Raw genomic sequence first — 18,216 nt, 5'->3', positions numbered from 1 at the left:
GGTATTCTAAGTCATAAATTATTTTAGACAATTACAATGCTAAGCAGTTACACTGACCAGAAAACACATTATAAGAAAACAGGAGAAAAAAAAAAAAAAAGGAAAAGGAGTAAAGACCAAGAAGATGTGCCTTTGATATGGAAACCCAAGGAGATGCTTTTACAAACAACTGTAACCAAGAGCAGCTATTTTAATACAACAAAGCTGCAACAAACACATGTAGTTCCTTTCACCTGATATGAAAAGGCATTCCCACAAAAGTACTTTGCTTATCAGACCACTGATAATATTCCCAGTTGTACAGTAAAGATAGTTGAAAATCAGCATGATTCTCCTATAGGTGCCATACCATATATACTAAAACAGAAGAAAGTGAGGAGAAAAGCAGGAGCACACTTTAACATAACTATTCAGCTATCTTGCTTGACTACTTAACCAAAGGATACTAGCGTTCAGCCTAGAGAGAGTCAAGATAACTGCTTTCAAGTCAGATAAAAGACAACGTAATACATCCCCATACATAACTGTACACATGGGAAACAAATGAAAATTGGGGACACTGCAGTTAGTCAGATATATAACCAGTATTTTTAACAAGATATATGTGAATGGTTTCAATCAATCATAGAATTGTAGAATATCCCTTGGAAGGGACCCACAAGAATCATCAAGTCAAACTCCTGATCAGTCAAGCTCTTCCCAAACAAACTGAGGACACCTTCTTATTAGATCTTTCTCACTCCCCCTTTTCTTGTGGTTTTTATTTAGTGTAAAGTCTTAGAATTACTTCCAAGTCTCATACACACTTTTGGTTTTACATTTGAATTTTGTTGCCTTACTGCTCCATCTTGTCCCAGGTACAATTCCTATGCAGCCTATACAGGTTTTGTCACAGGGCTTTAGCAAAACAGAACCAGACACCTGACAGACCAGACAAAATTCAACAGAAATTACTTAAACACAACACAGAGCAGTAAAACTAACCTGCATAAGTCAATGACAATTAACTTTTTCAAAGGAGCAAACCACATGCCCAAATGCAAGTAACATCATTGACCAGTAAATATTTATAATCACAACACCTCCTAGAATAGTAATATTACTATACTTTTATATATTTCCTTCAGATATTTTCTTAAGAAGTGAGTTCTTACGGATTCATGAAGTAAGACAACTCTGATTCCTAGGGAGCATCTGAATTCATGTTCAGACACTCTACTTTCTAAGAAGCTAAAATAAAAGGGGATTAATCTCACTTAATTCACATTTTTTCAAAGTGCCTAAAATGCACAAATTGATGATTTACCATATTAATACACAAAGGTTAAAACAGCAAGATCATAATTTTATGTATGCATCTTTACACAATTGAATTTGTTGTTCAAAAACAAAAGGCGAACTATTGCAATAGTATTTCTTCCTTATCTGTGGCGAAGTAAATGAAGCAGTGAAAACTGAAAGGAATATGCAAAGAATTTGTGAACAGAAGTAGAAAAAGAATGGACAGAGAAAAGAACAAGCAAAGCTGCATCAGAATGACCATTTTTATCTTAGGAAAAAAAAAAAATCAGAGAACCAGAGATAAATCAGTCAATGGTAAAAGACAGCGTAATAATGTAAGTATATAAAGTACTCTTAGCATTTAAAAGCCATATTTGGGCAGTTAAATAATATAGTATTATTTAACATCTTTAGGTTGCTTCATTACATGGGAAAGATCTTAAATACTTCACTAATCAGAAAACTGCTGAAAACGGCCCTTTCTACTCTGTTCAAGCAGAGTGCAACTGCAATGCTATTTTTATATTTCAAGCAAGTATTTGCCAAGATAAACTGATTCCCTTTGGCCAATAAGAACTGCAAAAGAAAATTAGTGATAATAGATCAAAATTCAAGTTCTTATTTCTATTAGAACTTAGTATTTTGAATAACAGCATTTTTAAAATACTGGTATCTGACGATACTTAATCTCTGAACAGTGTTTTGTACTGGACAAATATATAACCTGTACTTTGCACACTGAACCACTCCGACTTCACTGAACGAGTACAATCTTTTATAACAGAAACCCCTATTTTGCTTTTAAATTGTAAGAAAAATTTTCTATACCCTGCTTATTAGCCTGGATTGGCATCTGTTAAGAAATGATTTAACCAGAAGTCAACAAAACTTAAGGTATTTATGCACTGAATAAAACCTAGAGTACTACATGATATGTATGGACTAAAGACTTATGTGGAATCGTGGCCCCTAGGATTTTTTTAATTATTATTATTGTATTTTGCTTTTCCTCCCAAGTTTGAAAAATTTGAGCCAGCAGTGTGTTCACAGCTGATGCACTGACCTCCTGTCCTTCTCAAACTTATCTTTTAGGAAAGACTTATGGCTACAGGGCCAAAAACTTTTTCTTCATCATATGCAATTTTGCTTTCCTTGCATCCTAGTATCATTAAATGTGTTACAGTAATTATCCTTGTCTATTAATGACAAGCTCACAGGAGTAGTACCAAGTTAAAAAAAAAAACAACAAAAAAACCACCATAAGTTAAGGCTGTTGGATGGAAGGAGGAAGAGAACAGCAATAACTGGCTAGCACTTTCCACTATCATCTATCCCTGGTCCCTGATTAAAGACAGTATCAAGAGATTTTTGAAAGCAATTCCCCTGTTTTACAGAAAGATGCAAATTATAAAATTTTCCACAAGAAAGCTGTGTCTATTTCATAACTACTTTAATTTCATGGAAAGATGTTCACACTTCTATTTGCATTTTTCTCAGAGTTTCTTCAATGACTTGCAACAAAATATACCTAGAAGTAATACTGCCTTGAAATCTGTCTATTTGACACAATTTTACTGGCCAAATTCCACAAAACAAAATAAAACAAAAAAACATTAAAAATGGTTTTGTTCAAGGGAACACCAGACACAAACCCAAAGAGGCTGTTTTGTTTTTAACACAAAACAAAACAACCAACCACCTTATACTGAGTTTAAGATTTTAAAGCTAGTGTTTTCTTTTTTAACTGCTTAAATGATTTCAAAGTCATGCTCCTAGAAAGGACTAGACTTCAATTACTGAAAAGTATCCAAGTCAATATAGCAATACCCATTTACTCCTTCAGATGATTCAGTCCAGAACATTTAACACTAAACAAACACATTGGCAATGCTACGGTACAAGAGGGCATAAGGTAACTCAAATTTGGATCATTCAGAAGAGATTACAGGTTTTTGAAGGGGGCTAGGGGAGGAGAAAGGGAGGTTATGTTTCTTTTTCATACTTAAAACATTACCTCCCGATTACCTCCCCTGTTAATCAAAAACATTCTGTACATTCCTTCATCTTAGAAAGTAATCAGTAAAGCAGACCTATCTAGCTTTTAAAAAAGAAAAAAAACTCGAGGTAATAAGTTATGAATCATTGTGTTCCCTTCCAAATAAAACATCTGCATGGGGGAAGGGAAAAACATAGATTTTAATAAAACTGCAGAAAGGCAATCAAATGCCCTAGTTCAACAGGGAGTAGCAAGTATGTTCATGGAGATTGAGATTTGTCCTTGTAGCATTTAATCCTACTCATATTGTGCAATTCACCTCAGCACGGTCAGAGCAACCACAACTCTACTCCCACTGGATGGAAAATTCCACTCAGACTTAAGAGAGACTGTTCAAAGCCTAATTACAAATCTTCCTCCTAAACCCTGTTTTGCTCGGAGAACTGCTCACTTGCTTGCAAACTACCTATTCTGCTCATCCTCTGAGAGCAACAAATGAATGCCATTTGATTGTGGGTCGAGCCCTGGAAAGAGTCTGAAAATCAGTGATGGGTTAAAGCCACCCTTCCTCTTTCCCTACCGCGTAAGGGGGATCTATCCTGGACAGTGTCACAGCAAGAAAAATCTAAAAATCTCACAATAAACTGTGGTAATTAAGTGTTATAATTGCAATGGGCTACCATGTAATTATATGTATACATAGATGTTATGTAATACAATTCTGTATTGAGCAATTCAAAGCAATGGTTAATACATACAATTTAATGTCTTGATGAACGTGGCCTTTGGCATCAGGCCGTCTCTTTGATCCCAAGTGACTACTTCACGGCCATCCTCATTACTGCCTTCTAAAGAACAACCAAGTGACTAGGAAAAAATATTTTAGTTCATCTGCTCCTGCAGAAAGGAAGATCACAAGCAGAATAGAAGGGAAAACAGCAAGGTATTTATCTTTCCCAGGTAAATCCCTGGTATTCACTCCAACTAATGCAGAGTGAACTGAAGATAATCATGGTATTCACAGAACAAAGGCAGAAGAGCTGTACATGGAAATGCAGTCAGTAATATCACATCAAGCTATATCCTAAATGCATTCTACCGCCATGCAAATCCAAAAGTATTGTCCCCTGGCAACCATAAAAAATGCCAACGTTTTGCTAGGTAACCCAAGAGAAACCCACGTGTGTACACTCAAATACAGTTTGCTGTCTGCAATATATATATGCATTTTATTTTAGGCTTACACTAGAATCCAGAGTGCCTACTGACACATTCAAAGGAAAGCAAATGCAGAAAACATCGTTCTGTACCACACCACTCCTCTTTAGGAACACAGTCACTAACAGTGGTTAAAGGAGGGTAAGCCCAATGTCTTAAACGTTTCAGGTTCTTCTTGTAAAGGTTTTGTTGGGTTTTTCTCCCCACATCTTCTGAAAGGATTTAAATAACCACAAGAAGTAATTGTGACCACTGTCAAAAGACTTACTTTGCTGGTGTACAGACCTTGCTAAAAGTAGCAGGTAATACAAAAAAACAAAACCGCAAAGATATAACCAGAAGATTATCAAAGGTAAATCTATTACTGACATTGGAAACTGCCGAAACATTCTACTGAAAAATAAAAATAATAAATAAGCTTTCTCTGGTGTAGTAACAAAGGCAAAAAGACAATGTTGGTTAATGAACATAACCAACAAATACAGCTTTAAATGTTTCTCCAAGAAGCATTTCAGATTTTAATGTGGCAAAAAAACCAAACTTTTAAATGGCTAAACACAGTGCATTTAAAAACAATTACTAAAGAGTTTTTACTTAAAGAAAAAATTATTTATTCTTGAGAATTCCAGATAAACATCATAAGCAGCAAGAGATACATCACATTTACAGTGAAGAATAAGCAGGCTGTTATTTTTTTTTCTAACATAAATATATCAGTTTAAAATAAAAATCAGAAGATCTTAGGGTAGAAGCAACTTTATCTCCGAAGGAACAAGATCTGACATAGAACTTTCTCAGCCTACTGCTCTGAAGCTTTCACAAATATAGCAAGACTTCCTCTCAAACAGCGATTATGCTTATTTTCCCTCACCCACCACAGCCCTGTCCCCTTATCAGGCACCCTATCCCACACCAGAGTCATATAGAAAAGCAAAAATATCTGTTGAGTCTTTCAATATAACCACCATATAAATGAAAGTTACACTGTATAAAACTGGTAAAGTCACCTTAGAAATATATTAGATATAGGATAAGTCTACCTCTATACAGCTATGTAAGTACATACAAATAGGTGGATATGGAGCTAGATATGCACACACACGCATCTACAAAAGATATGAGTGAGTTTATAAGCTACTGACAATTTATGAGTTACCAACAACCATTCTGCAGGACTGAAAAATCAATCAAGAGTTTAGCAATGCAAGATTTGTTTTACAAAGCCAGTCAAGCTCATCAGTTTACATCTACCCTCTCTCTGGCAGCAATCAAGTTTTTGCAGATGAAAATTTATGAACAAGTCACACAATGACTTGCATGAGCTGAAATTCTTTCCATTCCCCTCAAACAAGACTTAATAAGAAATGAAAATACAACCAATCAATACCAGTGTTTTTCCTTTAAGAAAGCTTAAAGCTGAAGAGAAGCTTAAAAAAGGCATTTCATTAAAAAAGCAAACACACACAGAGGTTCTACAAAGAACTCCCATTATATGAAAAACTACCAGAGAACTACCTTACCTGATAATAAATGGTACAAATGGTGCCATGCTAAGTGCTGAGTAAGTGCCATCCATTGGAGATGGATACAGCTTTCCCAGGATTAAAAGCAAAAGGAACAAACTTGGATGGATTTTCAGCTCTTCAGCTTCACTAAAGAAAAAAGTAGGAAGAAGCATTTGGTGAAAGAAGTATCATCCTTCACGCTGGTCTTGAGACTCTTCCACACGCACAGTACTCTTCAGCATTTCTGGTTCAAGAAGGTACACTGGGCAGACCATGGCAAGATGTGCAAACCTTGCTAGGATCAAACATGGCATCAGATCTAGGGCACCACTGAGGACTCCTTTATGAAGGCAAATTAAGGCTGTGCTGCCTTTCCTATCCTCCATTGTCCCAAGCCTCCTTTATCTGTAACAATGGCGAGCTGCCCTTGCTTTGAAGTAACATTAAACACCAGAACAGGTGATGTTTCTCCAAGAGCTGAGCAACTGAGAAAGCTGAGTTACAAAAAGATGGTTTAAAACAACAACAAAAAAAGAGTCTCTCTCATTTGGGAAAGAAACGTGCATTTGGTAAATAGCTGGCTGGATTAAAGAATAGCTCTTGTCATCAACAGCAAGTGGCTACTATTCATACTGTAAAAACAACCAGAAATCCAAATAAAAAAAAAAAATCAACAACTCCTCATGTAGTTAATGAAGAAAAAAAAGGCAAGCTTTAATTTGCACTGAAAAAAGCATTCAAGGACAGTATCTCAGGCAACAGCTTTCCATCTTTTTCAGTGTAAGGACTTCCAAAATTTTCTAGCGATGACGCTGTCACCCTTCAAACTATCAGGTAAAGCAGACTGCTGCATGGGATACATGCGCTAGAGCAGGGACTGCACAACACGCAATGACTGTCAAAACTTCTTCCCAACTATTCACCACAGGCCCATTAAACAGACAGCTGAAGCTCTCCTCTAAATCAGCTGCTGAACTTCCACAGTTTATACCATAACATTTTAAGAAAAAACAAAGGCAGTACTGGTTTACTCTAAAAGTTCATGAACCTGGGAGTAACAGCATCAGCATCATCCCTAACTGTGTCATCTGCATTGATCAAACTGGAGCTCTCAGCCACCATTTGTGGACTCCGTAAAAAAAGATCAAGGACCGTCCACAAAGTCAGTGTGTCACAGTCCAGAAAGCGGTCATTTAGGGTCACACTAGGCCTATGACCTTCTATCATTTAAACATATTAGAAAGTCTCATTAAAAATGAGACAGTTGAACAACCAGTTTCTGTCCTGCCCTGAAAAATATGCCTTCTTTAACATCTGATCCTAGGAACGCAGCAACTACAGGGAGGAATAAAAGCTGCTACTAATGACTCAATCATATTTCATATTCCAGAGCCTCACTACAATGTGCAAGTTATAAGAAAATGGCTTAGAAAAACACCAGAAGAACTACATAACTTCAAGAACAATGATGAAAATAGCAGCATTATGGTGTATGTGACAACTCAGTTTAAACTTTACATTGCACTTTACTATTGTAAAGCTTTCAGAGATATCATCTTACCTGTTTGAAGTGTTGGCTACAACCTCCAACTGCTTGAGAAGGAAAGGATAAAGACTTGGAAATCGAGAGAAAAACTCCCTTCCTGTCATTCTGCAGAAGAGAATGAAGAAGAGTTACAGTTAGCATTCTGCAGTGATTAGTTACACTCAAAATACCGGTTTACTTAGTAGATTTCTGATGCTACGGTGAACTCAGAACCAGAAGAACCATGCACTCACAATGAACTCCTTTCAAACAAGACACAATGTTTTCATAAAAATAAAAAAGACAATACATCATCATTTATCCAATTCCAGTAACTCTGCCTGTATGTGTGCATGCTAGCACTTTGTTGAGCTGTTCAGGCCTTTCAGGGAAAAAAAACAAAACAAAAAAACGGAGTTTAGCCCCTTAATCATGCTACAAATAAAAGACACAGCATCTTAAATTCTGGCACCATTTTAACATACTGGTTGACCAAGAGAAGACTGCATTTGCTTTAGTATATAGGCCACGTACTAAACAGCTAACAAAGTGTATGCAATATACATTCACTAATAGATAGTCATATTTTATTGATACCGAAAAGTATTTCAGAATAATAATCCCATGTGCAAAACACAGCAGCAGACACGGCTGACCTTCCATTAGCCCCCTTCACAGTGCTGCCTCCAGCGCGTGGCAGGGGTGACATTTCCAGGCCACAGGCTCCCTTGCACAGCCGTAACCACCACATTCAAAACAGAACAAAGCACTGATACCTATCGACTCACTACTAGCCAGAACTAGTAAGTCAGCAGAGTTCAAGCCACAACAGCAAATCAACCCAAGATAAAAAGAGTAAGGAGAAGTCTTCTGCATTTGTTTGCTTTATAGCCTTCTGACCAGATATAGGACAACGTCATGGTTTGTAGGAAGACATTTAGCATCTTCTAAGCAGGAACGACTGAACTGATAGGTTAGGGAAGTTCTAATTAGATGTATGTGCTATGCAGATGAAACAGAGTTCCTTCAAAAACAAATAAAAGGCCAACCATTTACAACAAAAAAGCTAGCTACAGAGTTTGCTTGCCACGCGATCAACTAGGATAATTAAGTGCATTTTAGCATGACTCCAATGCAAGGCTTTAAACTAGCAAACAGATCCAGGTCTACAAAACAACATGGTAAGATGGCAAGACTAAATGTTTGTAAAAATAAGCACACAAAAACAAGAGTAAATCAGCACGTGACAATTATCAGCAAAGCTTCTTCCAGCACTCAGCCTTAGCCACAGGCCACAAAATAAATACAGCAAAAAAACAAATTTCCAGACGGAAACAAATGCTCAAACAAAAAGGTACATACAGGAAGCTTCCTCTAGGCACGTACAAGCAGTACACTGAAATGCTGCAACTAAAAGCATGACTAAGGAGCCTGCAGTAGCTATTAGGACTACAAAAAAAAAAAAATCAGTTAAAAATGTGGATGAAAACATTCCAACTGTGAATGAACTTGAACTGAAGTACTAATGAGGATGGTTTAACACACCAATACTGATAATCTGTGGTTATTTAAACAGGAAACACACATGTACTTTCTTCTCACACACAATGTCTGCCAGCCACCAAATTCTCCTAATGTCCCATAGTCAGATTTCAAAACTTTCCTTTTGAAGCTGAAGACAAAAAAAGCCAAACAGCACAAAACAAGAGCTACATAAAAATATGAAGTCAAAAAGCTCATGGCATTACTTATGAAAACTCAGTAAGATGTAAAACATTAAAAACCCTGTATTAAAAAAAAGTCAATAAAAAAATGCATTAACATCTCCACCTCTTGTACTATACAATGCATCAGGCAAAAGCAGAAAGTAGGCTAAGTTTCCTATGGAACGTATGGCCACTGGTTAGAGGCTTAAGAGAAGACTGCATGCAAGGAGCATCTCACACAGCAATTATTTTTGAACAGGCCCGTTTTCTGTACGTTAAAAATTCAGTAACCAAATTTGAATCAATACTAAATATGGAAGTGAATATTCTTACAAAGGCAGCCCTAAAATTCTTTGTAATTAGTGTAGTAGTGTAGTTTCATGAACCTTTTTGACAGGGAAAGCAAACGTACTGCATTGGGTAACTTACGTAACCTCACCCTGTTCCACAGGTTACATGAGGGGAGAAGATAGTCTAATCAAAACCATTAATCAGTAGGTATCTGCAGAAAAGATGCCCAAAGGCACTTTCAAAAAAAAAAAAAAAAGAGAGAGAGAGAGAGAGAGAGAGAGAGAGAGACAACTGCCTACAAGCAGCCTGAATGTCCAGCAACCGTTTTAAGATCATCTTGTTTCAGAGAGGAAATGAGAAAGACTCCAGGTTAGCAGAACTGCTGCAAAATGAAAAGGCGCTCTGAAAAACATAGAGCGCTGACTTGAGTGTGAATCCAGTGCCTAGGAATGTCAAGGCAGGGAGATTTGTAACTGAAGAATCAACAGAAAGCAAACCAGCTAGAGTGAGTAAAACACAGAGGTATTTAGTTGTCTCATATTTGATTACTGACCGTGCTTGCTGTTCCTGGAAACGTGCACGCATTATTAGGCATGCACAAGTGACTGTGTACAGTAACTGAGACTGAACAACAACAGAAAATGCAATGGCTCAGATTGTCAAAAATGTCCGTGACACTGAGCCACCTAATTTCTGTTTCATCAGAAGTATGTTGCTTTGAAAAGTGAACACCAGCATTTTAAGGTTTGGGTCATAAATGTTGGTGATATAAACAGACTTGTGCATGTGTACACACGCACAGATACAAGTTAGATTTCGCAAGTAATAACTTATCTGTATCTTTAAAAGGAGATAAGTACTTGATACACCCATTTATAAAGGAGTATACCAACCAAATCTTGACTGAAACAAATCAAAAAATCAGTTAGCGGTTCTCATGGAACAAACTTTGTCCTCCTTTTCTAAATTATATCTGACAAAGAATGATAGATTTAAGTTTTGTAAGTACAGAAAACTATTTATTCTTTCTGTTAGTCACAAACACAGTTCAAAAATATTTTTGATGTTATAACCACCCATAGTTAAATCCTTAAAATCAATAATTTGCAGATTACAAGATTTTAAAGCTACCCACCCTAAAACATGTTTATAGGAGAATTATGAAGAGCCTTAAGACACTAATATGTCTCTCATGTCCAGCTGAAATCATTTTATGTTGCATCAGAGCTCATCTTTGACGGTATCATAGGCTCTCTAATAGTATTTTCTTTTTTCCTGGTAGTAACCCAAAAGTAGCACAATTTCACAATTTCAAATGGGATTACCGAGATCTAAACAATGGATTGGTGGAAGGTTACTTACTGAAATAGGAAGCAGTGTAATGAAACAGAAAGATTATCAGTGGGCTGACAATGCTTACAATAAATCCCTACTCCCCAGTGTAAAATGTCATCTAAGCAGACAGTTAAAACAGTGGTTAAAATCAAAATGCTCAGAGATAAATAATGGAAGGACTCTTATCTTCCTAAAATGACTTGCAAAAAAATAATTTTTAAAACCATGTAAATACAAAATACTTTTGTATATAAGTAGGAAGGAATATGCAATACCTATGCCTCAGATACTTCAGTTTAACAAGGTGAATACTTGGTCACATGCAAGCAATTCAGCAGAAAGGGCAGGTGAGAATTTAGAGCACCATCCCTTCACAACACGTTCAATTCTGATTGCTAGAGACAGCAATCATGTTTAGCATTTTTCAGAAGAAAGACTGATGAAGAGCATTTATGTAGAAAGGGAGATGTACATGAGTTTCTTTCCTGCTGTCACTCAGGTTTCCCACCTGAAAAGATCTGCATTACAAAACAAACAGTCCTACAGAGGCGTCTCCTGTATCACACCACAAAGAATCAAGTTACACTGAGTTTTGACTCATAGTTAGGAATGGTAACTCTTTCTCACCTTTGTCTGATCCAGAGTCTATTCAGGAGGGAAAGATGACGAGGATGACAGCAATAAAGGAGTTTCAGAGTACATACAGTGTTCACATAAATTGGCAAAAAGTTACTTTGAAGGCACAGGATGCAACGAAGGACAGAATCTGATTCCTAGCAGAAGCATTTGGAAGATAACAGCAAGTCGCAGCTAAATTAACAAAAATCAACTGCTAGCTCTAGTAGCAAAATTTAAAACAGAAGATGTAACTGAAAACAGATTGCAAATCTAAAAAACTTTAGGAAAAAGTCCATTTTAAACCATGAACAAGAGTATAATTTACAGCTTTGCTACTGTTTCATAGGAAAAATGAAAAAAAAAAAATGCTTTTTCCTAGACTAGAAGTCTTTATTACATTCTTGGTTGTCATTAGCTCTTCTATTCAATCACCCCTGGACTTTTATATATATACATATATATATATATATATATACACACACACACATATATATACACACTTTTTTTTTTTCTTTTATGACTTTTCAGAGTAGAATCTTGGGGGGCTTGCAGTAAGATAAAAATCATGTATGTGCAAGTTTTCATTTTATCTGCTTTGCTTATGAAGACAATCATAAGCATATCATCAGACTTCCAGAACCAAATTCATAAACGCTATGAAAAACTGTATAATGACCGGAGATGTCACGTTATTTGTCTGAGTAGTGACTTAACACTGTATAATACAAAGGTTCATATCTGCATTTATATACGTAGTTTCTTTCTAATTAAGTATTCTATCTTTATCCACAATAAGCATGTGAATTATTTAACTGCATTTCAAAAACCGTTTGAGAATAAAAATGTGCATGTTGCAATGTTCTTTTCTAAGCTGTGCTGTACGCTTAAGGGAATCCTCTAGATTAAAGTTCTGCTTTGACACTGGGGCATACATATCATTTTACTGTGACGTGTCAGAGATTACCTGCTTCTGTTCTTTCATTTATTTTTCTGAAGAACTAAAGGCTCTATAACCTTGTATCCTGCTTTTAGTAACTGACATGTTAAAGAACATTTGCAGTAAATCTGTTCGTATTTCATTTTAGCACTGCTGAGATTTAGAGACTACAAATCTTCTTAGGGCAGCAAGGGTCTTTGGTGTTCATTTTGAATAAAAATGCTGCTAATGTCTTGTTCTTTATCATTTGTTAAGAAAGTAGATCCCCTGGAATATAAAAAATTTACTTCCCTATTAACAAAGATTTACTTCAGAATAAAATAAAAAATAAATAGAAAGCATTTTCTTCAACTATATAAGAACACCAAGAAAGAATGGATGACATTATTTTATAACGGAGTTATGGTAAAGACCAAAGCCAGTTCAGCTACACATGCCCTAAGAGTTAAATGAAGTGTTTGCTCCCTAAGTATCACTGAAGAACCTGACAGCTTCATTTCATGACAGGACAACTGAAGGTTATAAGGTACAGAAAACAGAAGTCATCCTAACTGAAGGGGAAGCAAAATTCAAGAATTTACCACAACCAACTCAAAGGATAACCTCTATGGTGAATTTTAAACCATAACAAGACAGAAGAGTATTATACAACAGGGAAAGCAAATATATAACATTTTAGGTTATTTCCAAGTGCTGGTGGGAAGAACGATTCTGAAAACTACAGACCTTTATTCTGGCCTCAAGAATATACAGAAATTTAGGGAAAAAATAAACTTGAAAAAGAAGAGAGAAGGAAATAAGATAAAGGGGAATGAAATGCAACATGCAGAAATATTTGTAACTAAATTGTGTCAACTTAACCCATACCTTACTCAAGACAGATAATCATTTTCCTAGACAAAGGAAATGAAAAGGTTCTGGTAATACAAGCCTCCTGAATGTTATATCAACAAATGAAATGTTTCAAATCTGCAAACATGTTATTCAAGATTTGCTTAAAAGGAAAAAGTGTGGAAGCTCCAACAGCTCTGAGCAGACATTCAGTTCTCACATCCTTCCTTCACAGTTAAAAAGAAACAAACAAAAAATAAATAAATGGAGGAAAAAAAAAAAAGGAAACAGCAAGAAGTAGCCTGAGGAAAAATTTATATAACATTTACATGAGGTCCACGGTGGAGCTACAGCTTTGGTTTAACAGATTAAACTCTACGTATAATCTATACAAGTGACAGTAAGATATATGACACGCTGCAACTAGGGCAAGCCATTAGATAGAACAGTTAAGTTAGAGAACGAACGGGGCTTAAAAAAGACCCAGAAGAACATGTTTGAAGCTGGACCTAATCCATTGTAGGGGCCAATACTGTTAATTGAAGACCACAGTAAACGAAATAAGACAGTGCCAATGAAAATCCATCGATGAAACAAAATTCTGTCTGTAGAGAGGGAAGATTAAAATACTACGAAACAAAAGAACTTAGGTATCCTTCAGGACTGGAACAATAAAAAGACATGAAATTAATGGAAGACAGAAAGATTGCACGTATGAGGTGTATGAGGACTAATTAAAAATGTGTTACAACTTGGACCTCATCAGCTGGAAACAGCAAAAAGATCCAAGCTTGTACCACTTGGTATCTCAGATCCCTCATCAAGAAAAGGAAGAAAAAGGGAAAGAGTGATTCTGTAACACATCAGTTCTGATCCAGTCAGCATGGACGTGGAAATATTAATGCCACTCTGCAACTATGAAGTAGGATGTACTTGAATACATCAGACCTAATTTCCAGCTAGGCGAGATGCTTAAAAAAGCTGCTTGCATGACCAAGGGAATAGAAAACAAATTTTTGAGAGGAGATTTAAAGACCTCAGCTTGTTTTGTCTGGCAATATTAACATAGAAGGAATATATGACTGACATCCACAAATACCTCAAGGGAAGCACCAGGAGAGAAAATAATTATTTGAAATAAAGAACAATGCTGGCATAAGAACAAATGAGTATTAAATGGCCATGAATAAATATAGGCTGCAAGTTAAGTTTCTAATGATCAAAGCAGCAAGATTCTTGAGAAGTCTTGCTTGGGAAGAGGGCATTCCCGGAGTCTTCCCCCAGGAATAGTGGAAAAGAGCAAATTGTTTCTCAGATGAGACCTGATCAGTTCATGAAAGAAACAGTATAGCAAGCCTGGTTATTAGAAGAATTTAGTCAATGCTCCCGCAGGACCCTCACTGTCATGTGTTCCTATGATTTTGTGCCATGCTGATCCACATGGAAATTCCAATCCTTGCTTAAACATGCAGTTCAACCGGTGCCGAGTTGTTTTCTCAAATCCTACCCTTCCTGTCATCAGTCAGACTAAGACTATATGCAAGCAGATTCCAAAACGCACACATGCACACTGGAAGAGCACGGAAGAATTTCTCAAACTTCTTTACAGAAGTTTCAGGCACACAGCAAATACCCTTAGAAACGTGCTTGTATTTTACTCCTTTCTTTTTAAAGAAAATTGAAGTCCGCAGTGTGTTTCTCAACAGACAAACAGGTGGCTCGCACCTCCTTAAAACATCGAAACCAAAAAAGCCTCCAAAAGAATTGCACTAGCATGTTTCACTTGAGGAAAGAGGGAGCAGAATCTTAAATTTACCCTAAAATGACTGCATTATGGTCAGCCAAGGAGGTAATCCGCAAATTCCAGGCCAAGCACTATAAATGGAGTTTGGGAAGGGAGCGTACGTGCCATTGAAAAGAATCCAAACTTGCCAGGTTTCAGAGTCTCACATCCATAAAAAAAATAACTGACAGAAACCCACCTAAAGAAACTCATCTGTAAATGCATCCAAGAGTCTGATGAGTACTCAAGCAGATGGAACTCAAGCAGATTTGTGACAATTGATAAAACAATTCTTTTAACTTTAAAACCACTTTTGGAATCTGTTCCTTCGTATTTCATAGGGAAAGCAGTTAAACTTCATATTTATTATGGCAGCAAATTTTAAAATGGACTGGAAAACACTAAACCAGGTTCAGTTTCTCCCAGCTTTCTCATTTGGAAGCTGAGGAAGTACATACATGGAATACAATGGGCAGTTATCAGTGGCTCAGTGCTTTCTTGTAGGCCGGTAACCAGTAAAATACTCCATGGGTCAATACTGGGGCCTCTACATGCTTCAACATTTTTATCAACAACTTGGTTAATGACATAGAAAACACCCTCTGCAAATCTGTGGACAACACTGAATTAGGGGGAATGGGTCAAACACCAAACAGTAGAAGTTCAGTCTAGACAGACCTTGAGAAACTTGAGGTTTGGGCCAACAGAAACCTCATGCAGTTCAACAAGGAGAAAGACAAAGTTTTGCACCTGGGCTGAATAACCCCAAGCATCAGCACAGGCTGAAAACCAGCTGGCACAGTAAAAGCCCCGCAGCAAAGAACCCTGGGGTTACAGTGGATGCCAAGCTCAGTGTGAGCCAATAGCACGTTCTCATGGCAAACAGGCAAACCACATACTGGCCTGTGTTCATTAGGATGAATGTGGCAGCAGATCAAGGGAAGTTACTGTCCTCCTCTACTTGGCACGCTGAGGCTGCACATGGAATCCTCCATCCAATTTTGGGTTGCCACGCTCAGAAGAGATTAGAAAAAACAGGACGGGGTCCAGCAAACAGCTGCTCTGATGGACAGGCTCTAGAGTACATGCTCTGTGAGAAGCTGAAGGAGCCAGGTTTGCTCCATCTGACAGAGAGGAGGTAGTTGCAGATAGTATAGAAAGAACCCATGGTCACAAATCACAGCTCGGGAGTTTTAAATTGGGCAACAAGAAAAAAATCTGCACTTAGACAGGTAAAGCAGAGCTGCAGCATGTCACACAGAGTGGTTGTGAAATTTCCACATTGGAGGTCTTCAACTCATCCAAAGCCGCTGCTGACCTGATCTGCTCTTGCTGAGAGTCAGACTTTGAATGGGAATCAAGTAGCCCCCTTCCAGTCAATGTTTCCACGATTCCACCAAATACATTCCACTCCAGCACCATGGCTTTAAGCATGTCTTCTCATCAGATCAGTCTTCTCATCTTCCTGTATTTATAGCCCCCATCACTACCTACTGCAATTTCAGCAAACATTAGCTCCTGCTAAGAAAAAGATTCTTGAAATTTACCCATTTTTCAAAAAGTGCTAGTAATTTGGTCTTAAGTTCAGCACAATGTACACTGTAATATTTTAAATATCAGCTTGATATGAAATACAAATCACCATTTAAAATAGTTTAATTCAGAAAGAGTATATACTTATGAAAGCTCTTGATTAGCAGTTCCTCTGAATGACATCCAGAGACTCATCACCACTCCTACTAAGAGCGAAATACAACAGCAACACAAAAGATCCTTTAGAAATAAAGATTTTATATAAATGTCCAGAGTTGCACTTGGGATAAAATTTTTTTAAGGAACTTATCTAAGACTTAAATTTCTGAAATTACATATTTTCTCAGGAGAAAGTACTTTAAAACAAACTTCTCACATGCCTAAGAGAAGTTTAGGGCTTCCATAGAAGAAAAAATAGCCATGTAGTTTTGGACAGAAGTCTGGAGAGACACAATGAAGCTGGAAAAAAATAATTCTAAAGAAAGGTGCAATATATCAGCTAATAAACCCAAGAACAAGGATATAAAATATTACTGCATACTTGTTTTTCTAGACCTAACATGATACAGGATGCCTCTTCAGCAACACTAAGTGCCAACAATTCTGTAACCTTATCAAATTAGTTACAAAAACCAATTCAGGTTTAATTTTTACCCCACGTGAGATGAAAAATACTATGAAGGGGATAGAAGAATCATCATAAAGATTTTGGTTTTGCACCTTCAATAAAGATGCAGTGACTCTAACTACAATAAATTTAACGTTTGTTTTATAAAGAATTAAAAATACCTAAATCCCAGAACAGTGAGCAAAATAGTTTAAGTTCACTGACTTGAAAAAACATTCTTTTATGCTGCACAGCCCTAAAATAAATACTTAAAAGGAACTAAGAATATGCCACTATATCTTGGTTTTCATTTTCCTTCAGATAGAAGTGCTAGAATAAACATTCTTACTAGTTTACGTTGCTGTGTTTTTATGAGGTTAATAACTGAACTGTCAATCAAAGCCTATATAAATACAGTAGTTAAATACCTTCTGCTTTAGAAGCACTTTTATTTACAAGAGAGCTAGCCAAGATTTCCAAAGGACTGCATGGCCTGGTTTGCTTTGATCTCTTAAGTACAAGTTTCTTTATACCTCTTGTTTTGCTATTTATTATACCCTTTGTGTAATCAGGTACGGAAAGAGCACCTGTGTAGAACAAATACTTCAGGAAAAGTGTGACTGAGAGGAGTAATTATGCAACACACAGTTTACTAAAATAACTAGCAAGTCTTTTTCCAAAAGCACTATTGTTGTTGTACCAGCAAGAGAAATAAATGCACAATGGACTCACAATAAAAATAGGGAACATCAACTAAATCCAACATCACATATACAACCTGGTACCTGTATCAGGATATTAATCAACATCCAATTTTGATATATATATGTGTATGTATAAATATATGTAAAACCATATAAACAGTTAGAAATAAAACATCTATAATAAATAATTTGAGAATTATTTTTCTGAAGCTTGAATGGTATTTGCATGAGTGTGTACAGGTGTATGTGTGTATATACACATACACACACAGAAGTATTATCTATGTATCTCTAGAAAACCTCTAATAGTTCTGTACAATCACTGCCTATGTAGCTATTATCTTTA

The 18,216-nt window shown here is 36.6% G+C and overlaps 1 protein-coding gene across 2 annotated transcripts in view; it reads right to left on the bottom strand.

The window, feature by feature from the left end:
- The window catches only part of THADA (THADA armadillo repeat containing), a 169,210-nt gene that overhangs the window by 101,412 nt on the left and 49,582 nt on the right, over positions 1-18,216 (bottom strand). For both annotated transcript variants that reach the window (XM_040553566.1, XM_040553567.1), the window contains exons 27-28: positions 7,562-7,651; positions 6,016-6,147 (exon numbers count right to left, since the gene is read on the bottom strand). In XM_040553566.1, coding sequence (XP_040409500.1) covers positions 6,016-6,147; positions 7,562-7,651 — 222 coding nt within the window. The remainder of the gene's footprint in view (positions 1-6,015; positions 6,148-7,561; positions 7,652-18,216) is intronic.

The sequence above is a fragment of the Cygnus olor genome, chromosome 3, assembly GCF_009769625.2.
Source record: "Cygnus olor isolate bCygOlo1 chromosome 3, bCygOlo1.pri.v2, whole genome shotgun sequence".
Taxonomy (NCBI): domain Eukaryota; kingdom Metazoa; phylum Chordata; class Aves; order Anseriformes; family Anatidae; genus Cygnus; species Cygnus olor.
Note: the sequence above shows the minus strand (reverse complement) of the source record. Positions and strands in the feature narration are given on the sequence as shown.